The sequence below is a fragment of the Natrix helvetica genome, assembly GCF_964273705.1.
Source record: "Natrix helvetica genome assembly, chromosome: 2".
NCBI classification, from domain to species: domain Eukaryota; kingdom Metazoa; phylum Chordata; class Lepidosauria; order Squamata; family Natricidae; genus Natrix; species Natrix helvetica.
The window spans coordinates 134,311,068-134,335,210 of record NC_138552.1 but is presented as its reverse complement, the minus strand read 5'-3'; the positions used below and the strand labels follow the sequence as shown (position 1 = coordinate 134,335,210).

General features: G+C 42.4%; 1 protein-coding gene across 1 annotated transcript in view; it reads right to left on the bottom strand.

Annotated features, from left to right (window-relative positions):
* Positions 1-24,143, bottom strand: part of JAG1 (jagged canonical Notch ligand 1) — a 59,114-nt gene that overhangs the window by 15,716 nt on the left and 19,255 nt on the right. The window contains exons 4-13 of the mRNA XM_081940619.1: positions 18,032-18,283; positions 14,621-14,681; positions 9,297-9,427; positions 8,948-9,067; positions 7,479-7,592; positions 6,230-6,343; positions 5,041-5,154; positions 4,503-4,549; positions 1,370-1,543; positions 811-964 (exon numbers count right to left, since the gene is read on the bottom strand). Of these exons, the coding sequence (XP_081796745.1) occupies positions 811-964; positions 1,370-1,543; positions 4,503-4,549; positions 5,041-5,154; positions 6,230-6,343; positions 7,479-7,592; positions 8,948-9,067; positions 9,297-9,427; positions 14,621-14,681; positions 18,032-18,283 (1,281 nt within the window). The remainder of the gene's footprint in view (positions 1-810; positions 965-1,369; positions 1,544-4,502; positions 4,550-5,040; positions 5,155-6,229; positions 6,344-7,478; positions 7,593-8,947; positions 9,068-9,296; positions 9,428-14,620; positions 14,682-18,031; positions 18,284-24,143) is intronic.

Here is a 24,143-nt window from a genome sequence, read left to right as displayed (position 1 = left end):
CCCAAAGAGCAGTAAACTCTTATGACTCTCCCAATATTGATATTAAAAATCCCTTTTGTAGTGCAAAAGATGATTCTAAAGCACTTTGTATTTTCTAAGTATCCCCAACTCTTTAGGATCAAGAGTATCATGTAATCAGGAAGGCCAGATTATTTTTCCAGTTAGATCAGGGATCATTGGAGGCTGAGGATTGCACTAAACAATTTTAGGATGGGCTTCGAAGCAGATAATTGGGATCGGATGGGTTTGATTTGGATTTCTCCAAGTGAGCAGAGCTGGGATATTCTGCAGTTTTTAAACCTGCTTAGAAATGCATGTTAAAGTTACTGGGTCTTCCTCCTCGAAACAGCAGGAGATCAATGGCTGCTAATATACATATTTAAAGGGCATAACTTAATATTCACTGGAGAAGAGCTTAATGCTGGGAAAGATGAAGGGCAAAAGAAGAAGGGGACGACAGAGATTGAGGTGGCTGGATGGAGTCACTGAAGCAGTAGAAGACTCCGGGGGATAGCAGAGGACAGGAAGGCTTGGAGGAACGTTGTCCATGGGACACAGCTTCGCAACTAACAACAACAAACTTAATATTCAGTGTAACCACACTAAATGGGGACTGAAGGACCCATGTTGCCTCATGGCCCACGCCCGCTAACCTACTAACACAGCACTGATTGCGCTAAGTCACCAGACATATCAGACAGACATCTTGGTCAGGTGATCTTGGGACACTCTGCATGAAGAGCATCTATCATTGTCTCCGGTGAATGAGCGATTGCTACACTTCCTAGCGCAAAGGTTCAAACAGCATACCTTCACAAGGAGTTGAGCGGCAGTGATCTTTGAGGTGGGAACAGTTCTTGCCCTCGTAATCGTCCGGACAGTTGCTGCAGAAATAATCGCTCTCGTAATTGAAGCACTGGGCCCCATTCTGGCAAGGGTTGGGCTCGCAATAATCTACGTCCAACTGTCAGTGATGGTGGAGAGGGAGGAAAGAAGAGAGGATCTAAGTCAAAGGCTTTATTCATCTTCTTCCCACGGTCACAGGAAGGAAATGTGGAATCTGACCTTTTTTTTTATCTGCCACCTCTACTGCCTGTGCATGCCAGACACAATGCAGCTCTCACCAGCCTCGTTAAAATAATGTTATCGAACAGCATGCAGAGGCCGAGTAGACACCGAACCCTTGTAACATGAATGCATACAAACGCTCCCCGAGTTATGAATTCCCACACCTCACCCTTGCTGGTGGTGGTTTTGTTTTGTTTTTTTAAAAAAGCTTCTATTAACGCTGCTCACTTGAATGCAGGTATTCAGCCTACAGACCCAGGAACTGCGCACCGAGTTGGCTCTTATCTGGAACCTGCCTCACCTGACAGATGTTTCCCGAGAAGCCAGCCAGGCAGAGACATTGGAAGCCATTGATTTCATCTTGGCAGTGGCCCCCATTCAAACAAGGGTTGCTTGCACACTCATTGATGTCTCTCTCGCAGTGATCCCCGATATAGCCAGGTGGACAGAGACAGCGATAACCGTTCACTAAATCCTGGAAAGGTAAAAGGGTGCAAAAAAAAAAAAAAAAAGAGAGATAAGCTTACCTTGCCAATAAACACAAAGCATTCACACATGCAAGCGGTGCAAAACACAGAGAGGCCGTTTGATGTCCTCGGATGGTCTTAGAGCACAACTCTACACAAGCCCTTCTTAGACTTAGAGGGAGTCCTCAAATTATGATCACCATCGGGGCCAGAGTTTCCACGGTTAAATAAAGTGGTTCTTAAGTGAGTCATACTGAATTTTATGACCCTTTTTTTTTTAGCCACAGTGAACTGAATCACTGCAGTGAATGACATTGTTGTGAAGCGAAGCTGGCTTCCCCCATTGACTTTGCTTGTCAGAAACTGGCTAGGATAGACGCAAATGGCGATCATGATGCCAGGATGCTGCGACCGTCGTAAATACAGGTAGTCCTCAACGTACGACCACAATTGAGCCCAACATGCCTGTTGTTAAGTGAGAAACTTGTTAAGTGAGTTTTGCCCTATTTTATGACTTTTCTTGCCGCATTTGTTAAGTGAGTAACTGTGGTTGTCATATTAATAACACGGTCGTTAAGTCAATCTGGTTTCCTCTTTGACTTTCCTTGTCAGAAGGCTGTAAAAAGGGGAGCACAAGACTCCGGAACTCTGCAACCATCATAAATGTCAGTCAGTTGCCAAGCATCTGAATGGAAATCACATTCCCACGGGGATGCTACAATGGTCATAGGGGTGAAAAATGGCCATAAGTCACTTTTGTTCAGTACCGCTATACTTTGAATGGTCCCCTAATGAACTGTTTTAAGTCGAGAACTAATCCTGCACGTGCTGATTACCAAAGCATCTGAATTTTGATCATGTAACTGTGGGAATGTCGAACCGATTGTAACACACTTTTTTCAGTACCACTGAAACTTTGCAAAATGAATGGCTGTAAATCGAGGACCACCTGTGCGATGCAAATCCACTAAAGGGCAACGGGGAAGAAACCAAGTCAAACCAGGGGGACCTGGAATCGCTGCATCATCAGAGCTAACCAGACAGGATGAAGCAGTGACACTGGTTCACTCATGCACACACAGTCTGAAATTTATAGCCTAGAGCAGGAGTGTTAAACTCAAGGTCTGGGGGCCAGATTCAGCCTGCAGGGTTGCTTAGATCTGGCCTGTAGGGCCACCCTGGAAACAGCAAAGGACCGGCCTACGGTGCTTCTGCCAGCAAAAACAGAGCTCAAGAAGGCCACAGGTGGTCCTCCTGAGCTCCGTTTTTCGCTGGCAGAAGGTTGCAGGAGGCCATCGCAGCCAAAAACAGCACTCAGGAGCCCATTTTCACTGGCACAGGGTTGCAGGAGGCCGTTACAGCTGAAAACAGAGCTCGGGCCTTTCAGGCACCCCCAACACTAGTGGCATCGAGCTGTCCATGCCCACCCTAGTCACACTCACCCCGGGTCCTCTAAAGTCAAACAGAACCCTGAGGGGCCCTCAAATGAACTCGGCTTTGACACCCCTGGCCTAAAGGGAGAGAGATACTTATTTACAGGAGGACGACGCTAAGGATGGACTCACGACACTATAAAACCCTGTTTTGGTTCTACAATGTTTACCACTTTGATAACAGCCTGATCCTCCTTACTAAGATAAGCTGAGAAAAAAGGGTCAGAATTGAAGCGGGAGGAAATTCAGGCTTCTCTCCCAGCCTCTTTTCCTGAAAGAAAGAAAAGAAAAAGAAAAGAAAAACTCATACATTTTGTGCTCACCACCTAATTTGTGGGTGAGCAACAATCTGTCAGGCTGAACTCCCGTTTCATCTGTGGAAGCCCTCCTCTTTCTAACTGGTGAGAGAATTAAAATGAGAAGCCAGTGGGAGCAGGGCAGAAGGAGAAGTGTGCCCGTTTGAATGAAGGATAGGCTAAAGACGGAATACATTAAAACATAAAACAACAACTGCTGGTAGCAACAAATTATTCATTCACACATTGAGATTGCTGAACATGCTTTAATAGCATGAGATAGCGTAGTTTTTTAAAATGTGAAAAATGACATAGGAAGGGTGTTATGAAGTTGAATGTCCCTGCAAGGGAGCCTACCACTAACCTCATTTTGTGGCTTAGTGTAAAATGATTTTCTCTTCGTATGTAAGGGCCTAGTTCATGCATCATGGAAAGTCTTAACGTGATCATTTCACAGTCGATTAATCTGATGGAAAATCCACCCATTATGCTTATGGTGTGTGCAAACTATCCATGATTATAACCAAACCATGGTTATGTGCAGGTTAGCATGTTGACACTAGCAGTAATGATACTAAGGTAGACGAGCATTAGGTATTGACGTTCATTTCTAGAATGATCAGAAAAGGCCTTTTCTACAGAAACAGTGTGGTAATAAAATAAGCTTCCGCAGATGGGACCAGTGAGAGAGGCAAGTGTATGAAATTGGATTCCTTGGGATTTAAAGGGTAAAATGGTGAATTTAAGATTTGACTGGCAACCTTTCCAAAGGGGAGATTTTATTTCACAGCGGGAACACTGGGCCGAAATAACATGCCACAACCAGCGCCACAACCTTTCTCAACCAAGTGAGTAATTCTGGCTGTCGTAGGGGGGGTTAAGTAATTTGATTTTTGTGAATTCAATTATGAGGCCTCCCAAACTGTTCCCTGGATTTGCTTGTAGACTAGAACTTAAAATTATATGTGATCTTTCTCCAATTGTCCACTGTGGAGCTTAATTTAAAAGAGAGAAGGAGAAAGATGGAACCTCAGAGGCGTATTTTGAGAGAAAAGACTCCTTCAGTGAGAATAATGAGAATTTCACTCTTCCCCCAAATCCCATTCTCAGATTAGCAGAAATCTAGCCAAAAAGGACACAAATTCTAAAGAGACTGTGCTGCCTATTCACTCTTCATCACTATTCTCTGCTGAAAATTGGCACTAAGACCCATCAGAAGGGAATCAACCATTACTTACCTTACAAGTCCCTCCATTCTGACACTGTCCCACACAGTCGTCAATATCTGTAATTAAAAGAAGAAAAAGGAAAAAAAAAACACGAGCTGAGTGGGAAGGCAACACAGCAACTGAAATCCAAGATTGAAAAGAAAAGAAAAGAAAAATCAGGGGGCTCTGTAGCTCTAGCTAGATAAACTCTGTGAAGTTTCCTGCTTGCTTTCCTTGAGATAACGTTATTGTAAATGGGTGGGAACCTTCAGCAATTCTTCCAGTAGAGTTAAACTGAAACTTCACATCATTGTTTCAAGGCACCTTATCAGAACCTAGCCATATTGTGGACTAATGGGTCTGATAAAATTGCTTCTTATTCTTGCCAGATTGACTACTCCCTTTCTAAAAACATCAGTGACTCTTGCTGCCCCCCCAACCTTCCTCCTGGCTGAATTATGACAAAATGTAAACTCCAAGCTTGGTGCCGATTGGAACCTTTTGCCCTTCGACTCACCCCCCCCCCCAAGCCTCCCCCTCCCCCACACGCACACACACTCAAACTTACTTGTCTCACAATTCTGGCCAGTCCAGCCAGCAATGCAATTGCAGTAATAGCTACCAATCAGGTTCCTGCAGGAATTGGCATTGATACAAGGTTTGCCCTCGCATTCATTGGCATCTGAAAAGAGAAAACGAATTGCTCAATGCTCAGCTGTGGGTAGAGTGAAAGAGGAAAGCACACACCCCTCTCTTGTTTTCACAGCAGGCACTTCATGTTTATTAAAAGCTAGGGGACTCTGAAAGATTACACGATTGCACAAGTAAAAGGAGAACAACTTCAGGACTAGGCAACTTGATGCCCTCCAAACATTGGGGAATACAACTCCCAGCAGCCGCAGCCTGTCATCACAAACTAGAGGAAGTACAGTCCAAAAACTTCAGGAACGGCACTAGGCTGCCTAGTCCTGCGCTTAAATCTCTAAAGCATGTTCTGATTTCTCATAATGGCATCAATAGCATTGAGCCCCCACGATTAAGAGCAATTACTTTTAAAAGGGAAGGGGGAGGCAGGAAGAGGTGAGTGAAGTGGAGATTAGCCAAGGAATAGTGCATCCCCAGTCCTTGGGATTAAAACATGGCCTTCGGAATGCAGGGGACTCATTCTTCAGAGGATCAAGCCAGAAGTTGGAATGCAGCTGCAAATTCTCCTGGTAGAATGAGTTAATGAGGCCGGTGGGATGCCCCGACTTTCCCACAAGGCCAAAAGGGAAGGAAAAACAGGAGAGTGCATTACCTTGAGAAGGAATATTTGCCCTTCACAGCAACCAATTATGCATCGCAGCCGATCCCAAGATAAGCAAGCAGTCTCAAGAGTTGCATAAAGGGGGCTACTCCCCCCCCCCCATCACGGTGCAGGTAGATGGGAAGGGCTAAGATAACTACACAGGTTAGTCTTGTGTCCTTGGGCAAATGGTAAGGACGTTCTCCTCCTCTGAATTCAAACAACTCCAGAGATTCCCAGATTAGCCATATTTGAATTTCTCGTATAATACAACAGGCTCAGATACTCTGATATTTTCTTCTGTAATTCACGGGGACGCATGAAAAATCTGTTATATTATGCAATTTAACAATCTCCACAGACTGAACATCTTATCTGGAAAGCTGTTTTCATCAGTTTGGCCCACGGAAGAGAAGAACCTGTGGTTTCTCTGATAAGCTCAAGGGATAGCATCCCTCACTATTATACGCACCTATTTGACATGTTTTCCCAGTCCACTGAGGTGGGCAAACACATTTAAATCCATCAACTAGATCCTGGCAAGTCCCTCCGTGCCCACAGGGGTTTGGAGAACAGTCATCAATATCTGCCAAGGAAAGATTTATTTAGCCTTAGGTTAGGGCAATTATCATCTGATCAACGTAATATTAGCAATTGTGCATCTTTTTGCTGTATAGTATACCAAAGGAAATATCCAACTTTTATATTGTGCTCTTCACTTTTCATTCCTCCTTGCCCCCCTCTCAGCTTTCTTTTGTGCCTCGGACATCCTGAAACATGATTTTGATGGATTTTGGTAAGTTATGGATTTTGTTAAGAAGAAACTTTCAGCACCAGGAATATTCACATTGGTCAGGTTTTCTGGTGTCAATAGCCTTCAGAAAAAGCGCTAGTCAATTTCACGTTGTCTTCAAACAGGAGGCAACTTACTCCAGCCAGAATATGCCAGTGAAAATATTCATTCATGGATATTCACAAAAAAAACAAACCAACCCAACCACCATTCCTGTCCTGCTTTTTAAGTGCCAGGATTAGAAGCTCAAGTCTGAAAGGGACTCCAATGAATTCAATTTATACTTGGGAGAAGTTCAAGTGGGGCCCAGGAAAACACAGAGAGCTGTCTTATTATCAATTCAACCCTTCCAGCCTTGTACTCTCAACCCTAAGTAGGACTCCCCAGGGTTTCACACACTAGTATCTCCCCCAACCAACTTGGGAGGTTCCGCACACATTATTTTATTACAATAATTTTCCATATAATAATTTTAATAAACAAGAAACAGCGCCATTCTATTTTCCTTCGCATTCCTGCATATTCCAAAACATCTTTTTCTGGGATTCTATCCCAAAGTACTGCCAAGCTCTGCTTTTCAGTTCTAATCTGTCCTTAACTGCAGTTCTAATCTCTCCTGAAATACAATTTTTACTTGTCCACGGACACTGGAACTGAAAGGATAACACATATGAGGCAGAAGAACATGCTCTGGTTTTCTTCTTCCAGACTCACAGGTAATACCTGCAAGATGCAGGAGTAACAAATAAACAGTTTAAGGATTTAGGAATTTCTTAACGGAGAATCTTTAAAAGGTAGAAACTGGTACTGTGCTTTTGGTAATTGGCATGATTTCTGACACTAGTTAACTATTAAGAACCACTTGGAAATTTCTGTGACACTTAAGGAGGCGAGAGGGGTTAAAGCTTTAGCATTCCAATTCACTTACTAAGCATGCAGGTTGGTGCTGCCCAGCCTTGTGCACAGACACATTCAAATCCAGTAGGGGTCTCAAGGCAGCTTCCTCCGTTGTGGCAAGGATCCGAAAGACAGGCGTGTTCCGCTGCAGCAAGAAGAGAATCCCCTTCAGTTTAGCCAAAGCTGGCACAGTGGACCACCCCTCTTACCCTCAAAGTCATTCCTTGCTTCCTTTGGCTCCTCCAACTTTCCATCTCGCAGTAGACCTAATACTCTGCCCATCTTTGAATGCTTCCAGGTACCCCTGTGGTGAAATCCGCTGTTTTTTTTACTACCGGTTCTGTGGGCGTGGCTTGGTGGGTGTGGTGTGGCTTGGTGGGCATGGCAGGGGAAGGATACTGCAAAATCCCATTCCCTCCCCACTCTGGGGCCAGCCAGAGGTGGTATTTAATGGTTCTCCGAACTACTCAAAATTTCCGCTATAGGTTCTCCAGAACCTGTTAGAACCTGCTGGATTTCACCCCTGGTGAAACCAATGGCAGGGTGCTAAGCTAAAAACCATCAGTTCACTTCTCAACAATCACTTCACACTTCCTGATCACACATTCCTCCCAGTGCCATATTCAAGGACTAGGGCAGGGGTCCCTAGGCCACAGCCAACTGGGGCACGGAAGTGGTGGGCAAGCACGTATGCACAACCACACTTGCACGAGCAGCGAGTGCACCTGCACTTCAGTTGTGCAAATGGCGGGTACATGTGCCCAGCATTCACACAAATGGAGCTGCGCATGGGCGGAACGGATGGAACCATCCTCTACCACCCCCACCCCCCACCTTCTTACTTGTCTGCAAAGCTGAAAAGGTTGGCAAAATCTGGTCTAGGGTGTTATCTGGATTAGATGGTTTGGAAACACACCTACCAGTTGTCTCATTACACCACACATTTCTGAACTAAGTTGATTTTAACTGCATGGTGACTGGTGAGCATTTCCAAATGATCCACTTGAGGCAACGGCCTTCTCCAGAAATGTCAAGTAATCATATTGCCGATATTTCACTACCCAACTAAGTAACATCTTCAGTGTCAGTATTATGCTAGTATTTTACTACTATACTAGTACTACATTAGTACTTCAGTGTTGTATTTGTATATTAATTGGTGCATGCATGTGTCTATAACAAGAGCATTTTTTGTTGATGGGAATTATCCTTTAATAAATGCATGAAAACAATGGTTGCCGCTGACTTCCTCAAGACTGGAAGCCGTATGGTATTTCTCCACCTCTTTTGGACTTCAGATCCCATTATCCTTGCCATTAGCCATGCTGGGTAAGCCAGATGAAAGCTGCAGTCCAAAGTTCTGGAGAACCACTGTTTCCTTACTATGCACTGAAAAGTAATTTTGCATTTCCCCCACATCTCATGTTCTGTCCAGAACATCCCTAGGGATGCAGCCATGGTGCTTGAATACAACAAAGCAGCCCCTGGAGAATTTCTTACCAATTTCACAGTTTTGTCCCGAATAGCCTTCAGGGCAGGAACACTGGTATTTGTCAGGGCCTGTGTTGCTACAGGTCCCTCCGTTCAAACAAGGCGGGTGAGTCCCACAGTAGTTGAGATCTGCAAGGGATAAAGAGCAGCCAAAGAATGAATAAGAGGTTTCAAAACAGATGCTCTATGTTCCCTGCCATGCTATCCTCCAAGACAAAGCAACCAGATGCTTTGTAAGCAGAACAGGGAAGCAAAGCCAGCAGTGCACCAAAGTGCACTTTCTACCTACCATCCCAACCTCCATGATATTGATCTGCATTTCAAGCCCCCCTCACAGCTCTTCCTAGATTCAGCCTACCTTTATTGCAGAATTGGCCACCCCAGTTGGTTTCACAGAGACATTGCCACGGTTCGTTGCAAGTGCCATGGACACAGCCCGGGTGTGGAATGCACTTATCGCAGTACTGGCCTTGCCATCCATACTGACACCTTCAAAGAAAGAGAGCTTGGAATTATATCCTGAAAGGAAATAAAAGGACCAGCGGCTGGAAAGTCCAAGTTTTGCTTTCCTGTTTTTTTTTTAAAAGGCTGCATTCTTTCTGAGACTTATTTGGTGGCTTCTTGTAAACAAACAGTTTTAACCAAGGTCTCTAAAGGCAGCCTTTGTACAAAAGAATAACTGTTCTGGGAGGCTCAGTGTGGAGCCATTGAAGACAAGACTCTATGCTATTCTGAAGCTCACACAAGCGCAGGAGGGAGAGTGGGTGGGTGGACACAAGAGATCAATCTCTGGGCCTTGACAAATGGATTAGAGAAAGGGATCAGGGTGAAAAGGGAAAAGAATGAGTCAGGAGGAGCGACAATTATCCAAAGACCCTCATGAATACAAGGGGTTAGGGGCATTTCAGCAGAAAGGCAAACAGCCCAGCAGGATGAAGCAGCTAGCTAACTAGGCTTCCCTTTGCTCACAACTCTGCCTCCTGGATGTACCACTGTTTGGGGGTATGCACTATGCAGTTACTAGGAGTCACAGGCTGACATGAGGAGAAGGAAGCCACTTTAAGGCAGGTAACAACAGAAGTCCTAAAGCAATATTTCCTTTTGATAATTGATATTTCCATACAGAACATGAAAGGAAAGGGATGGTGTGTGTGTGTGGGTGTGTGTAGGTGTTTGATATAGCTGCCTCAGACACAGCTCAGTAAAGGGACCCCAGTTCTATAATGATTTTATTTAAACTTTGGCTCAAAGGGACTTAAAACAAACAAACACGTACTAGAACGCAAGTTGATGTAACAACAAAATCTGGGAAAAATAATGTATTATCCAAATATCCAGTCTTCTCCGCGTTCCCGCCCTTGTGCACTGCCAATTTTTATTTTTATTTTGTTTAAAAATAAAATGTACTATCTGAGGTGAAGAATGAAAAATTTGCAAGTGTGAAATTGTAAGTGAACAAATAAGGCATTTCATTATACCCAATATATGGGGAGAAACAACCAACTCAACTCCACCGGACCTAACTTTCCAAAACAAGCGTTTTCATTTGATTTTCAAAGCAATTACCCTGCCATGCAGCCTTGTGACGAGGGGGAAAAATGACAGGGATATGACTGGGGAGCTAATCACTTAATGCTAATATCATGCTTCAATTCTCCTTGGAAAAAAACCTCTCAAATGGAAAGCCATTCCCCCTAATTATTATCTCTTTTTTTGACAGCAGCAGCAGCTTTGAGAAAGAGAGATGCCTTGATGCCACTGAAAGATTGAAAACAACAGGTATTTCAAGTCCTTACTGTGGGATCTTCTCTGGGAGCAGCAGAGCAGAGGAAATGGAAGTTCCCCTTTGAATAAAGAAGGCCCAGAAGGATAAAAGACAGATTTCAATCCTTGTATGGAACAAAAGCTTTATAGCAGTTTCTCTCCTGCCCCTCACAAAAAGCTGCCTGAAATCTTGGACTACAGGCCCCATCACTGGCAGCCAGAGCTGGAAAGCAGAATGTGATATCGGGAAAGAGGGACTTCCAGAAGAGACCGCTATAGTTAGGTGCCAAAAGCCTCTTGCAGCACACACACTGCTTCCACACAGTGCAGCTTTAAAAAAGAACAACAGCCTCCAATAGTCTAACTTTATTTTTAATGCTAGGCAAGGCCCATCTAGATAGTTCAGTTCCAAAAAAACAAGCCAAACTGAAGCCGGGCTAATTTTAGCAGAGGAATTTATTAGGCCTTTCCACGTTAACGTACATCCAGCCATTGCATGCTTCAAAAATAAGAGTCTGGCTTACAAAATGGGCCCATTTCATCTTGATCGGGCCTTTTCTTTTTTTTCAGCTCCACATCTAATGAGAATGAGAGAAACTTCTATACATTTTTGTTTTTAGGTCTTGAAAGCAGCTTTGGCTGGGGTTTTATTTTTAAACGGGCTGCATCTGTAACATAGCAGACTATGACTCATCCCAACTCAGTGGGGGGAAAAAACACACCATATAGCTTGGTTTCCCTGAGTCCGAGAAGATAATTGAGGCTGGGGTATCAGGAAGGGCAGCTCTGCTGCTGGAAGTTCTATATATATAAAGAAGTGTGGGAAAGTTGCACCTTAAGTAAATAAGGGCAATAATGCATGTCTGGGCAGCAAGTGGGAGGCGAGAGGCACAGGAAGGCTTGAACTCTGGAAACAAAGCCTGTTGTTCTGGCTAGCAAGGAATGCAGGCAAACCCTCTAAGGCACATTCAGCTGAATGACAGAAGAAGCACAAATCTTTTGCTGCTTTGGCTTGTGCATCTCTTGGGATCCAGCCCAACCAAAATAGGGCAAAGAAATACGACAGGCTGACTGAGGGCGAGTCTGCCCGGAGAGACAGTCAGAGCGCAAGAATCTCACCACTTTTCCCTTCAGGATAATTCTGCTTGGGCCCCTTGGATTGATTTTGATCCTATTTTTGTGTAAAAGGGTCCATTCATTCCTCGCCTTTTTAAAAGGAGGCACACTTGCTTTTCAGCAAGGTCTTCACAACAAAGGCACGGGATAGGGCCTACCTGCCTGCCCCCTATCTCCCTCCATTCCAGGCAGCCCTGGGATAGGGACCACCTTTCGTGGAAGGCGTCTCAGAGGAAAGCTCTGATGGCTGAAAGGGGAAGGGCACTCAAGCTCACTGCCTTCAGTTGTTGTTGGCTGCTTCATCACCGGAGATTTTTAAGAAGAGACTGGACAATCACTTGTCTGAAATGGCAGGGGTCGGCAACCTTAAACACTCAAAGAGCCATTTGGACCCGTTTCCCTCAGAAAACACCGGGAGCCACAAAACTCTTCCCGTGCCTGACTATTTCCTGAGCAACCACAAAACTAGTATACGTAGTTGAATTAAACATTCTGGGTTTTTTAAAAAAACTTTTTTTGGATTTATCCATGGTTGGCCTTCTGGAGATTGAAAACCTCAATAAATCACATGCCAGTGGATGTCGTACATTGACGGTTGTGATGCATATTTTGAGCGATGGGGAGTCGCAGCAGAGGGCTGAAAGAGCCACATGCGGCTCCAGAGCCACGGGCTGTTAACCCTTGGTATAGGGCCTTTGCTACTTGAGCAGGGGGCTGGACTAGAAGACCACAAAGGTCCCTTCCAGCTCTTAATCTGATTCATAATTAACATTTCTCTTCCCAACATAATCATATTCCATTTCTGCAACTGAGAAAGCCCTTAGGGGAGCAGCCACGCTGGGGTCGTCTTGTTCCAGACAGATTCCTCTCTTTTGCAAATACTGTGACAGCTACAAGGTGAAAGCCACTTCTAACAAGGGCCCCGAGAGCATGCAGAGTCTCCCTACTGTTGCTGAATGAATGTTATGTACTGCACAAGGGCCCTCCCGGGGTGACCCATTGGCAGCCTCACTGATAGGTAGTCCTCGACTTACGAGCACAACAGAGCCCAAAATTTCTGTTGCCAAGCAAAACATTTGCTAAGTGAATTTTGTCCTATTTTACGACTTCTTGCCGCAGTTGTGCAGTGAATCACTGCAGCTGTTAATTTAGTAACGGTGTTTGTTACGCGAATCTGACTTCCCCATTGATTTTGCTCGTCAGAAGGTCACAAAAGTTGATCACATGACTTCAGGACACTGGGACCATCATAAATATAAGTCAGTTGCCAAGCATCCAAATTTTGATCATGCAACCATGGAGATCCTGAAATGGTTGTAAGTGTGAAAAATGGTCGTAAGTCACTTTTTTCAGCAATGTTGAAACATGTTGAAACTTTGAATGAACAGTTCATTAAATGAACTGTTGTAAGTTGAGAACTACCTGTACATTCCTTTCCTTTTCAGGATCTTCTTAAGGCAGACCCAGATCAATAAAGGCTTGAAAGCTGCCAGACAATGTGGCTCCCCCCCCCCCCCCCAAGTAATAGTCCTGTTTTCTACAGAGAGGCAAGAGAGGTGCTTATGGAGTTATTGGCAGTGGCCCACTCCTCTTCTGAAAAACTCGAGAACACAAATGGGGTGGGTGCTGTTACCAGGGAGAGAAATGCAGGAGTTGATTGGCTTTGAGATTAAGAAAGAGGAAGGAGTGTGTTGGCTTGGTGCTATGTGATTGGGCAGGCCTGGGGATGATTGGTTACAATGCTTGCCCGTGGAAGGGGAAGGACGAGGTCTGGTTGACCCCTTTTTCACTGTGCTTGCCACCACTTTTTGGAATATAAACCTATCCTTTGGATTCAGACTTGCAAACCTCCAAACCTCAAGCGGTTCCCTGAGGCCAGAGATTTTCCTGACCTCCCCAAATGCTTCTGGCTTCTAGTGACCAAGTCTCGAAGTCAGACTAGGGAAGAAACCAAAAACCCCACAATATGTCTGATTACACAGCCAGCTTCTGGAGGGCCACTCTGCCAGCCAGTCTCAGGAGCTCCCTCCTTTCCTGCGCCTGAAAACACAGGCAGCAATTACTCCAGAATGAAAAGGAAGCGTTAAAAAGCAAAGGTCCCTACCCCAATCATGCTCGCCAGCCTTACCTGAATAGAAACGCAATTCAAGGATGCATCATAATCACGATTCTTTGCTTTCCGAGCCTGGCTACATGCAAGCTATCCTCCCTACCCACCACTCACCCCAACCTTGTCTACTTGCCAGAAAAATAAAGGAGACATCAAAGAACCACAGCAGCCCTCTGCCTCATCAAGAAGATCTACGGACGGACAAGATTCCATCCAAGCTATTAACCTCTCATCACTCTGAAGTCTGGCTCCCAAGAGCAGAGGACCTAAGGAGGAGGCATTAATCCCATCTCAAGAATGCTCAACTTGTGCCTACTGGTGGGAAAAGTTGAGGGGAAGGAGGAGGGGGGAGGGTAGGAGATGGCGAAAGCTAAAACCAGTCATGTAATTACACTTACTAGAGGTAAACGGATTACACACTAATGTTGGGCCAAGAGTTTAGCTGCCGTGCAGTATAGGAGATTCACAATCTATTTGACTTCCTGGCTCCAGACCCAAAAAAAATATGTTTACATGTAACAGGCTTTTCTAAGGCATCTCCCCAAAACATTGTTTTCTTTGCCCGAGCCCTGGGGTCGAGAATATTTGCTTCGAAATTAAACATCAAGACTGTCCTAATGCTAACTCCTGTTTTTTTTTTAACTTATACAACAATTCTGAATCATTTAAGTCAAGAAATTCTTTGCTTTTACCTGCATTCGCCGGGTATTTTACAAGAACCATGTCTGGGGTTGCAACCCTGACGACAGATTGCTGAAAAGAGAAAAATGGGAGGAAATTTAGGAGAAATAAAGGCACAACATAACATTTCTTGCACTTTGAATCCCCTGGAAAGTTTTTAATAGCCCAGTCAGCACTGCAGTGGGCCCCTTGAATGAAGCCTTCTAGAAAAGAAACTGAATTGCTCCGTGCTAGCAACCTACAAAGGAGGGGTCCCAACTGCTAGGCGAAAGCTTCATTAACAAAATTACACAAGGCCCAATGTTGAGCGTTCTAAAGCGTTCTTTACTGGCCTGCAGCATTTTCTGTCTCTCAACTTAAGTCTATACATTTAGGCACCCGCATATTATAGCTGCAAATCATTTGCATAAAAGCACCTTTCACCCACTCCGACAGGGAAATGTTTGGTGATTGGCAGTGCACCGATAGCACCACAGCCAAAACAGAACAGAAAAGCAACCAAGGGTCTTTCACTTGCTTTTTTTTAGCATTAAACAAGGAATCTGGATTTTTTAAAAAAAAAAAAAAACGCTTGTTTGTGGGTAGGAATGGGAGATGTACCAGACTCAGAATGGGTATCATTTTCAAATGAAGCAAAATTGTATCTAATTTTCAGAAAAGGGAGTACATGCCAGAGGTGGGTAAGGCCAAAAAAGCAAGCAGACACGGTCATGTCACTATCTTAGACATTCACAGACAACCCACACTCTTCTTGGATGTGTGCAACAATGTGGTCTCCAAAGGCCTTCTAGCGGGAGCCACTGGAGGCATTTGCCAAGCCTAAATGACAGCTACAGGTATCAGAGTACAGGCCATTTTTATCAGAGGTCTCAGCACAAAAGGAGTCCCTTGTCCAATTGCGAATTCACTCTACCCGATTTGCAACAAGTGTAGACCTCAAAAAAACCTCCTCACAAAGATGTCTTTATAAAGTAAAACTAGAGGAGACAAACTGATGGAAGTCTTAAGGGCAAAACATTCTTAAATGGACACCCCAAAATTAACTTCCGTTCTGGTTAATAGCAGGAGCTCAGGTGGCAATCTTTCCCTATCGCTCTGCTACCTGCTCCTCTGTTTTGGAAATGTGCCGGCTTATAGCTGGGACTGTGCTGTACAAAATTAAACACTCCACAATTGAAATATGATCCTTATGGATGCTTTTTAAACAGAGGGCACATTTGGTTAAAATTCATGATACCTTCATGCTGAACAGTATTGTTTAGGCGTCCCCAGGCTTTAGGGACTGGTGGTCACCTCTGCCTGGAATGTTGAGGACATCCTGTGGGTGCTTGCTAGAAGATGGCTACTGGGAGGGGGCTCATCCATTCACAAAATGGTTGACATAGAGGATATAACCCCTAATTATTATCCTACTTGATACCTATTGAAGCCTCTCTTTAACAGAAACAATCCCCTCCCCCCCAAGTTACTACTATCCTTCTTCCAGGAAGGGAGGAAAACTATCATTTTTATTTTCTTTTTTTAAAAAAATGAGGCCTATTAGGCCTCAGATGCATTCTTGGCTATAAAGAAGCATAGGTTTTGTTTGGCAGCTTAATACATATATAATTTTTAAAAACGTATTCCAAAAAATCACAATCACTCTTTCTCATTCACTGACTCACATGTACAGCTAAGGTGGGCAGGGAGAGTGGCCTAATGGCCTATATTAAGTGAAGATCTGCACGCATAGTACTACCTCCAAGAGGCCACGTTAGACCAAGTCATATGAGGTACTGGATGGAAGTCACAACTCGCAAAATAATCATGCATTATTAAACTAAATACAAACACAGCTTGGGAGGTCTCCTGGATCTATCACTAGCTGAGAAAGCTTAAGCAGCAATGTTGAGGAGTTTTGTTTTGTTTTGCCAGCTGCAGCTCTCCCTGGAGAAGTCAGTTATTCATGCGCTAGTGGTGTCCAAGTTGGATTGCTGTAATATAGCCTTTATGCTGTTTAAATCCTCTTAGAACCTTCATTGGTAGGGAATGTAATTGTTCAAGGATGGATGTATCAGTAGGGGAAAGAGTTTGGTTCATGTGATATCTGCATTTTGCCAACTGCACTGTGGGCAAGTACATTTCATTTACTGATCTAATCCGCTTTTCAAACAAGTTAAACTGGTATCATCATTACAGCTTGCAGAAGCAACTTGTTCTGCTAATCTGCATCTTGTATGAAGCAGGGCTTCTTTTTTAGAATGAAGGCAGAATATACATGTCCGAGGATAATGTTGTAGGACCCCATCTGGGTCGGTCACTGGAACCTGAGGTTTTGTCTTCTGAGATTTTGGACTTGTGCTGGAAGTCTCCTCCGACCCAGATTGGATCCTGTACTACATTCTTTTATCTGTTTTGATTTGTTCACCATTCAATTTCATCAGCTAACCTTAATTTCTTGGTTTATAACAGAGGAAGACAATTTCTCCATTTATTTTCTCTACATCTTACATAATTTTATATACTTGTGTCTCTTTTGCTTACCTTTTTCTGAGCAAAAGAACCCCAAATATTTTACCTTTCCTACTAGACTAGTTTCCTTTGTTCATTATGGTTACTCTTTTCCAGCTGTAAGTATCCCGAGTTAAACTAAACTGCATACAAAATTCAAAGGTAACCTCCCCCTAAAGTCATTACAGTTCTGCTAACTTAATTACAGTATCTGTTCATTCCTCCATGTTTCCCAGCATGGGATTTGCCTTTATTCACAGCAATTAAAAAAAATAACCCTGGATGTTTCCTAGAAGCCTCTTGACCACATCTGCATAATTCTGCCTATTCAGTCAGTACTGACTCTGACTCCATTAGCACACATATGAAGTTTGAACTTTTTTTTGTTAGTGTACACTACATTGGTCATTTAATTGCCTATTTTAGGGATATTCTTTCAGACCTTTTGTTGTCCTTGTATTTTAATCGCCTTAGATAATTTGAATCAACCAAAAAATAGCCACTCCTGTAGATGATTTGATGTAGCTGCCCTTTACATTAATGGGTCTAATGTCCCTTTTATTACTTCCATAATAATATTATTTCATGACTTTGCTGACTGTTAATTTGTTCTAATCCTGTAAGCCAGGGGTGTCCAAACTTGGGAACTTTAAGACTTGTGGACTTCAACTCCCAGAATTCCCCAGCCAGCCATGCTGAAGTCCACAAGTCTTAAGTTCCCAAGTTTGGACACCCCTGCTGTAAGCCATCTAAATTTTAGATTCAAAAAGGTCAGCCTAAAATATTTTAAGTTAAAACTATTCTAATTTTGCCGCGAGTTATGGCAAAACCAATTTTTTTTAGTTGGCCTAAAAAGATAGCCCTTTTTTTTTTTGGCCTCTAGAATTTGGGAGTGGAGGATATACAAAAAACAGAACATGGGCATTACAAACCTTTGTTGCAGTCTGGTCCCATCCAGCCTTCCAAGCAGGTTTTATTGCCATTCTGATCACAAGTATAGTGTCCAAAGAAGTCATCTCTTGGTCGACAAAGTTTGTTGCATCCAAAACCATAGTAGTGTTCATCACAGGTGACCCGGATCTGGTATTCAAAATGAACACCAGAATTTTGCTTCAAGACCTGCCACTGACGGCTTGGATTGATCATCCCGGAATGTGATGCCTTTTCAATAATGCTATCTGCACCTGAAAGAGGAAAAATCGGTAAGAATGAAGCAGCCACTTGGGAGGACTTCCAATGGTAGTGTTAATTCACCCAAGTAGCCCCCCAAAAGTGAAAGATGTGGAAGTTAACGTAACAATATTGTCAAGTCTTGAAGCACCAGCCTGCGTTGAAGTGTCACCTGCGGGGAAACATACATTTTCGTAGAAATTCGGAGCCACTTCATCCTTTGCTGTTGCTCTCCTGGTTGGCGTTTCTAAATATACTATACACATACACTCCGATAAACTCCTTATTCCTAACACAGAGTGCCTCATTGCCCAGTTGTACCAGCTGTGCTGACAACATTCTATCCATTAAAACAGGGGTGTCCAAACTTGGGAACTTTAAGACGTGTGGACTTCAACTCCCAGAATTCCCCAGCCAGCATGGCTGGCTGGGGAATTCTAGGAGTTGAAGTCCACACGTCTTAAAGTTCCCAAGTTTGGACACCCCTGCATTAAATCAAACAATTATAAAGTGAACTTTATGAATCAGGAAAGTGCTGCTAGAAAACACATGCTTTATGAAAAAAAAACTTAAATCTAGAGCGGAATATAAAATCCAACACCAACTGATGATCAACAATTAGGACGGCAGCACGAGGTTGGAACAGCTTTTCCAAACAAGAAGAGCGCAGCTCCCACTTACAATGTCTTGTGCTTTATTCTGATCATTCATCCAACAACCCGATAGCCTTTGCACAGCATTTATAAAGCCTTCGGGCCATATACAGTAGAAGTGATGCAACAAAACCCATTTGGACTTGGAAAACCTGTGCCAAAAATTTCCAGACCAACAGGTCTAAGCAACTTTAAAGCAATGGTTGCTCACCTTCCCGAGTAACTCTTTAAAGCCAGTTATGATATTTATCCATCTTTTTAGATGCCAGTTTTCAAGCTACTTTAAGCTGTCATTACATGCACACTTAACTGTGAGTAAGCCTAATGAATTCGTAGTGTCTGCGTGGACATGTAAAGGGCTAAATTGGAAAAATGAAAGTAGAGATAATCTGACAAAATTTCTCCATGATCTCTTTGAAGGAAGGGTTGGTTTCCAGGAAACTCATTCTGGTTCTGAAAGAAAGCCCTCAACTGCTGTGGAGTATACCCACAAACCTGAAAATTTCACATTAGCGTGGAACATTGTTTATAGATCTGTGGTATTTCACTTTGTAGTCTAGCCTTGTGACTTCAGTTATCTGACACTGCCATAAGACTTGCTGGCTAGCAGGTCTGGGCTATAACATGAATTTTTTTCTGGACACAGAAAGGTGCCTAATACATTCAGAAAAAAGTGGGGGGAGTAAAGAAAAAACAAAAGGGAAAAAGATGGCAATAATGCCAAGACAGGTTTAAATCTGCTTTAGCAATTTTTAAAAGGTATTTTATATCATACCAGGGTCATACCAGGGGTTGTAACACAAATACATACATACATACATACATACATACATACATACATACATACATAATTTGTTTTGATGAATTTTGGAACAACAGTGAAAAAGACAGTTATGAACTCCTGGTTTGCTCACTTGGTAAAGATAATTTCTAAATCTCCCAGGTTTTTTAATATATACAGAACAGATTAATTTAAAGAGATGAATATTCTAACTGTATATTGAAACATAAGCCACTTTTGAAGGCTCCCTTCAGCTATATTGGTGACCAGATCACAGAATAAAAACATCAGGAAACATAAATATATTCTAGCCTTAAACTAAGTTAGATGAGCATAATCCTATTTAGCCTAGTTTTGTGAATTACAACTTTTCATGGCTGTCCAGGGCAGGTCATAATATTACTTCTAGCTCCGCTGAGAATATTTCAGAACATGGACTTCTGTATGCAAATCATTTCTGAAGTTAGTCTTGTTTGCAGAACAGCCATGGCTAAATGTAATCCATGAAGTTATAAGAAAGGACAAAAGTCAATTTAGGTATTTCAGGTTGACGGCTATGTTACTAAAACAGCCTCCTTGTTTGGCTTTATTTATTTATTTATTTTATCATATAAGAGCTTCAGGGAGGATTATGTGATCCCACTTGATATTGTGGGAGAGGCTCTGCTCCATTTTTAGCCACAATTCTATTTCCAGCATTAAAGGCTGCTTTAATTATGGGCTAATAGAGGTATTAATACTTCTGAACAACTAAATGCCATTCAAGCTGTTAAACCATTTGAGTTATCGCAAGAGGAATTGCAACTGAAATGTGGAATAGCAGAATATTCTCTTAAAACTTGTCCTGATTTCACCATGTGACCCAAACACATTAGAAGCCTTCAAACTATTATCAGCTCAGAAGTGCTACATTAGACAATTCTAAATCTGCAGGTATTTAAAAAAATAGACAGTTAAAGAATATTGCTAAGGTATTGAAATAAAGAGTAAGATTATTATTAAATCTCTTTAAAATATTAGTTTAACAATTACAAAAATGGAAGTTTAAAATGATGGGGGTCAATTATGCACAAGATTTGGACGAGCGACATTAAAGACCAGTTTTGGCTCATCTATTTGTTCAAATGATTCTGTATAGAATTATGGATTTTCAGCAAAACTATTCAGCAAACTATATTATTCTTTTAGAACAGAAATACGGCAATTTACAATTTATCTTCAGTTACAATCTTAAACTAATAGTAACTACATGGCCACTCCCTACTTATAAACTGGCTTTATAGGCATGGTGGAAAGACTGATAATATTATGCTATACAGTCAAGGTTTAACGCTGTGTTTAAAAACCGCTTCCTGCAAGGATGTCATACCTCTCTTTTGAGAACAGTTATGCTGGGAACACAGACCTAGTTACTTATTCAACTAACAGCTTTCAAAATATTTGTTCCAGGGCAGTTTGTAATGTAAATTGCACCATAAAGGCCCATTGTTGCACACTTCATTTCCCTAATAATGGCGATACCTGTAGGGCCAATTCACACATGCAAGGCAACAGTCTCCTTATCCATGGATGCAAGAGCCTGCTGCTAGAAACTGCATGACCTCTATCTCTGCAGACTTAGCTTTATGTTCACATAAAGTTCTGAAGAGACAAGGGGAATGCAATTTGTATGTGTAAAATGCTGCGCCTTTGCTCCCCCCCCTCACCTTGGTATATCATAACATCATTGGGCAGTTATTAGCCACCGCACAGGAAAAAACAAGCACTCACATAACCAGCTGTGGTAGGATTTTCCACATACTCTTTACTTCTTCTCTCCACTCCCACCTTGGCAGCTTGCAGTACCCAAAGAAAATTAGTTCAGAGCTTGAGAAACCTGCCATTACTAAGCCACAGAAATGGAAGGTTAATGACTAGCAATCCAATGGCGGCAGACAGTGAAAAAAAAAAAGGGGGGGGGGAAAAGCCAGCCTGCCTGCCTAGAGAGAAAGCGATCTGTAGACTTTGCCACTGACTACATTGGAATCTTACACTTTGAATCAAAATGAGAAGAGAAAAAAAAATGAAAGCAATTGGACACTGATAGGAATGTAGGAAAGAGAAGGTATGTATCGGGGGATGAAGGTGTCCAGAATTATTTTTTTTGCCTAAGCTCCTCACAAAATGTGTTTATACTGTTTTGGGAAAGTCAAGATCCACAGGTAAAATGCTGTTTTCCTGTTTAAATGGCAGATAGTTTAGACACATTAGGATCATTAATCTACCGACTATAATATGGTCTGTTGTAGTGGGATGCCTGACTGTTAAGATCCTTTCAGCTTCTGATATCAAAATTCAATTTTCCTCTTGAGAATTTTCCAAGAGGGTATTCTGTACTGTTAAACCAGGACACATTTGGCAATCAGTTGTTACTAGGGCAAAAAAAGGGCTCAATCTATGCCGTGCAATTTTTTTTCCTATTTGTTAAGGTAAGCAAGTAGGTTAAAAGTAAAGGTTCCCCTCGCACATATGTGCTAGTTGTTCCCGACTTTAGGGGGCAGTGCTCATCTCCGTTTCAAAGTTGAAGAGCCAGCGCTGTACGAAGACGTCTCTGTGGACATGTGATCTGCATGACTAAACGCCGAAGGTACACGGAGCGCTGTTATCTTCCCACCAAAGTGGTCCCTACTTTTCTACTTGCATTTTTACATGCTTTCGAACTGCTAGGTTGGCAGAAGCTGGGACAAGTAATGGGAGCTCAATCCGTTACATGGTGCTATGGATTCGAACCGCTGAACCTCTGACTGACAAGCTCAGCATCTTAGCCACTGAACTATCGCATCCCTGCAGGTAGACGCAAGTAGGTTACAGCCTCTTAAGTTTGAAATAAGGAAACTATTCCTACTCAGAGGCTCATAAGGTCATTATTTATCAGCATTAACATATCACATTCAATGGTTAAATAAATCCTCAAGGCCATCTTTACCCATCTAACAGTATCCAAAAAGTGGAATACATTTAAAAACAACAACAACAACATCCTTAGGTGATCTCAAGAATTTTAGATACATAAATATGAATCCATTTGGATTTAAAGACTATAAAGATTAGGGTAGGGAGAACCAGACAATACATTATCTTCAAAATGCTTTCCTAAGGTCTGCTTGAATTATTGAATTATAACATGCTGACAATATCTAACACTATTCAGAATGCATTATTTTAAATTGTTAGTTGAACTTTCTCATTCTAACAAGAGATTCCAATCCTGCAAAAGACTCCAGACACCTGTAATTTTCATATGTATTATCTCAGCCTTATTTAGGAAGAATTCCTGTTAACTTTCATTATGTTGCTGCTGTGTCCTTTAAAAGGAGATGTTCATGATATGTTCCAAAGGAGGAATGCCCAGTCCTACAGCTTCAAGTCCTTTGAAAGAACCAGCATGGCACCACCCAATGACTTTTGCTATTTTCAGAACCAGTCTTTTACAACCTACATTGGATTGCAACTCCCGGAATTCCTATACACCATGACCGAAACTAATTGTAGGCCAAATCCCATTACAGTCATTGTAGCTCAGGGGTGTCAAACCTGCGTTGTCATCATGTGACGTATCACAACTTTTTTCCCCCCTTCGCTAAAATGGGAGGGTGTGGCGTGGCCAGCGTGTGATGCATCTGGCCTGCAGGCCGGGAGTTTGACACCCTGTTGTAGCTGATTTCCTAGCAGGCATCAGACTGCCTATCCTTTTAGTAGTACATTTGACAGCTCCCATCTAAGAATATCTGAAGAAAGTATTTTGAAACTGTCATACATCTATTTTCAGAGAACAGACCAATAGAATACCTCCTTATGTATCATAACCATTCCATACCCGCATCTAATCTTATTCTTCAAGAACAATAAGCTCTTCATATGCCATATCTGGAAAGCACATCAAGGTAACAAGATTCCTATCGTTCTTTTGAGATCCTGGAATTTATACAAAGTCAAGGCGTGCCTGGACTTGAATAAGACAGTATTTGTTGTGGAGGGCTGCTGAATAAGAGCCACTCAAAGCTTTGACTTGACGGTATTAGAAACAAGATGATAGACTAAACAGTTATCTTCCAGATATGTTAGATTACTTCTTCCAGTAAGCTATCCCAATTATTGGTTATGCAAGATAGAAGTACTCAGCACTGAAATATAATTGATAATGTTTGCTCTTCAATCTATTAATAGGGCTTCTGGACTTTAGCTTTAGGGAACAGCATTCTAAAATTTTCCACAAAATAGTTAATACTTCAATTAGGGCAGATAAATGTATTGTAATCCAGTCTAAATTGTGTTTGTCCAAAAGCAATTTAAAATGCTGTGGTTACATTAATTAATCTATCCCGTTAATTTAAAACACATGTAAATTATGAATCAATTGCCATTACAATATTGCATTCTAATCTATTCATCATAAAGTTC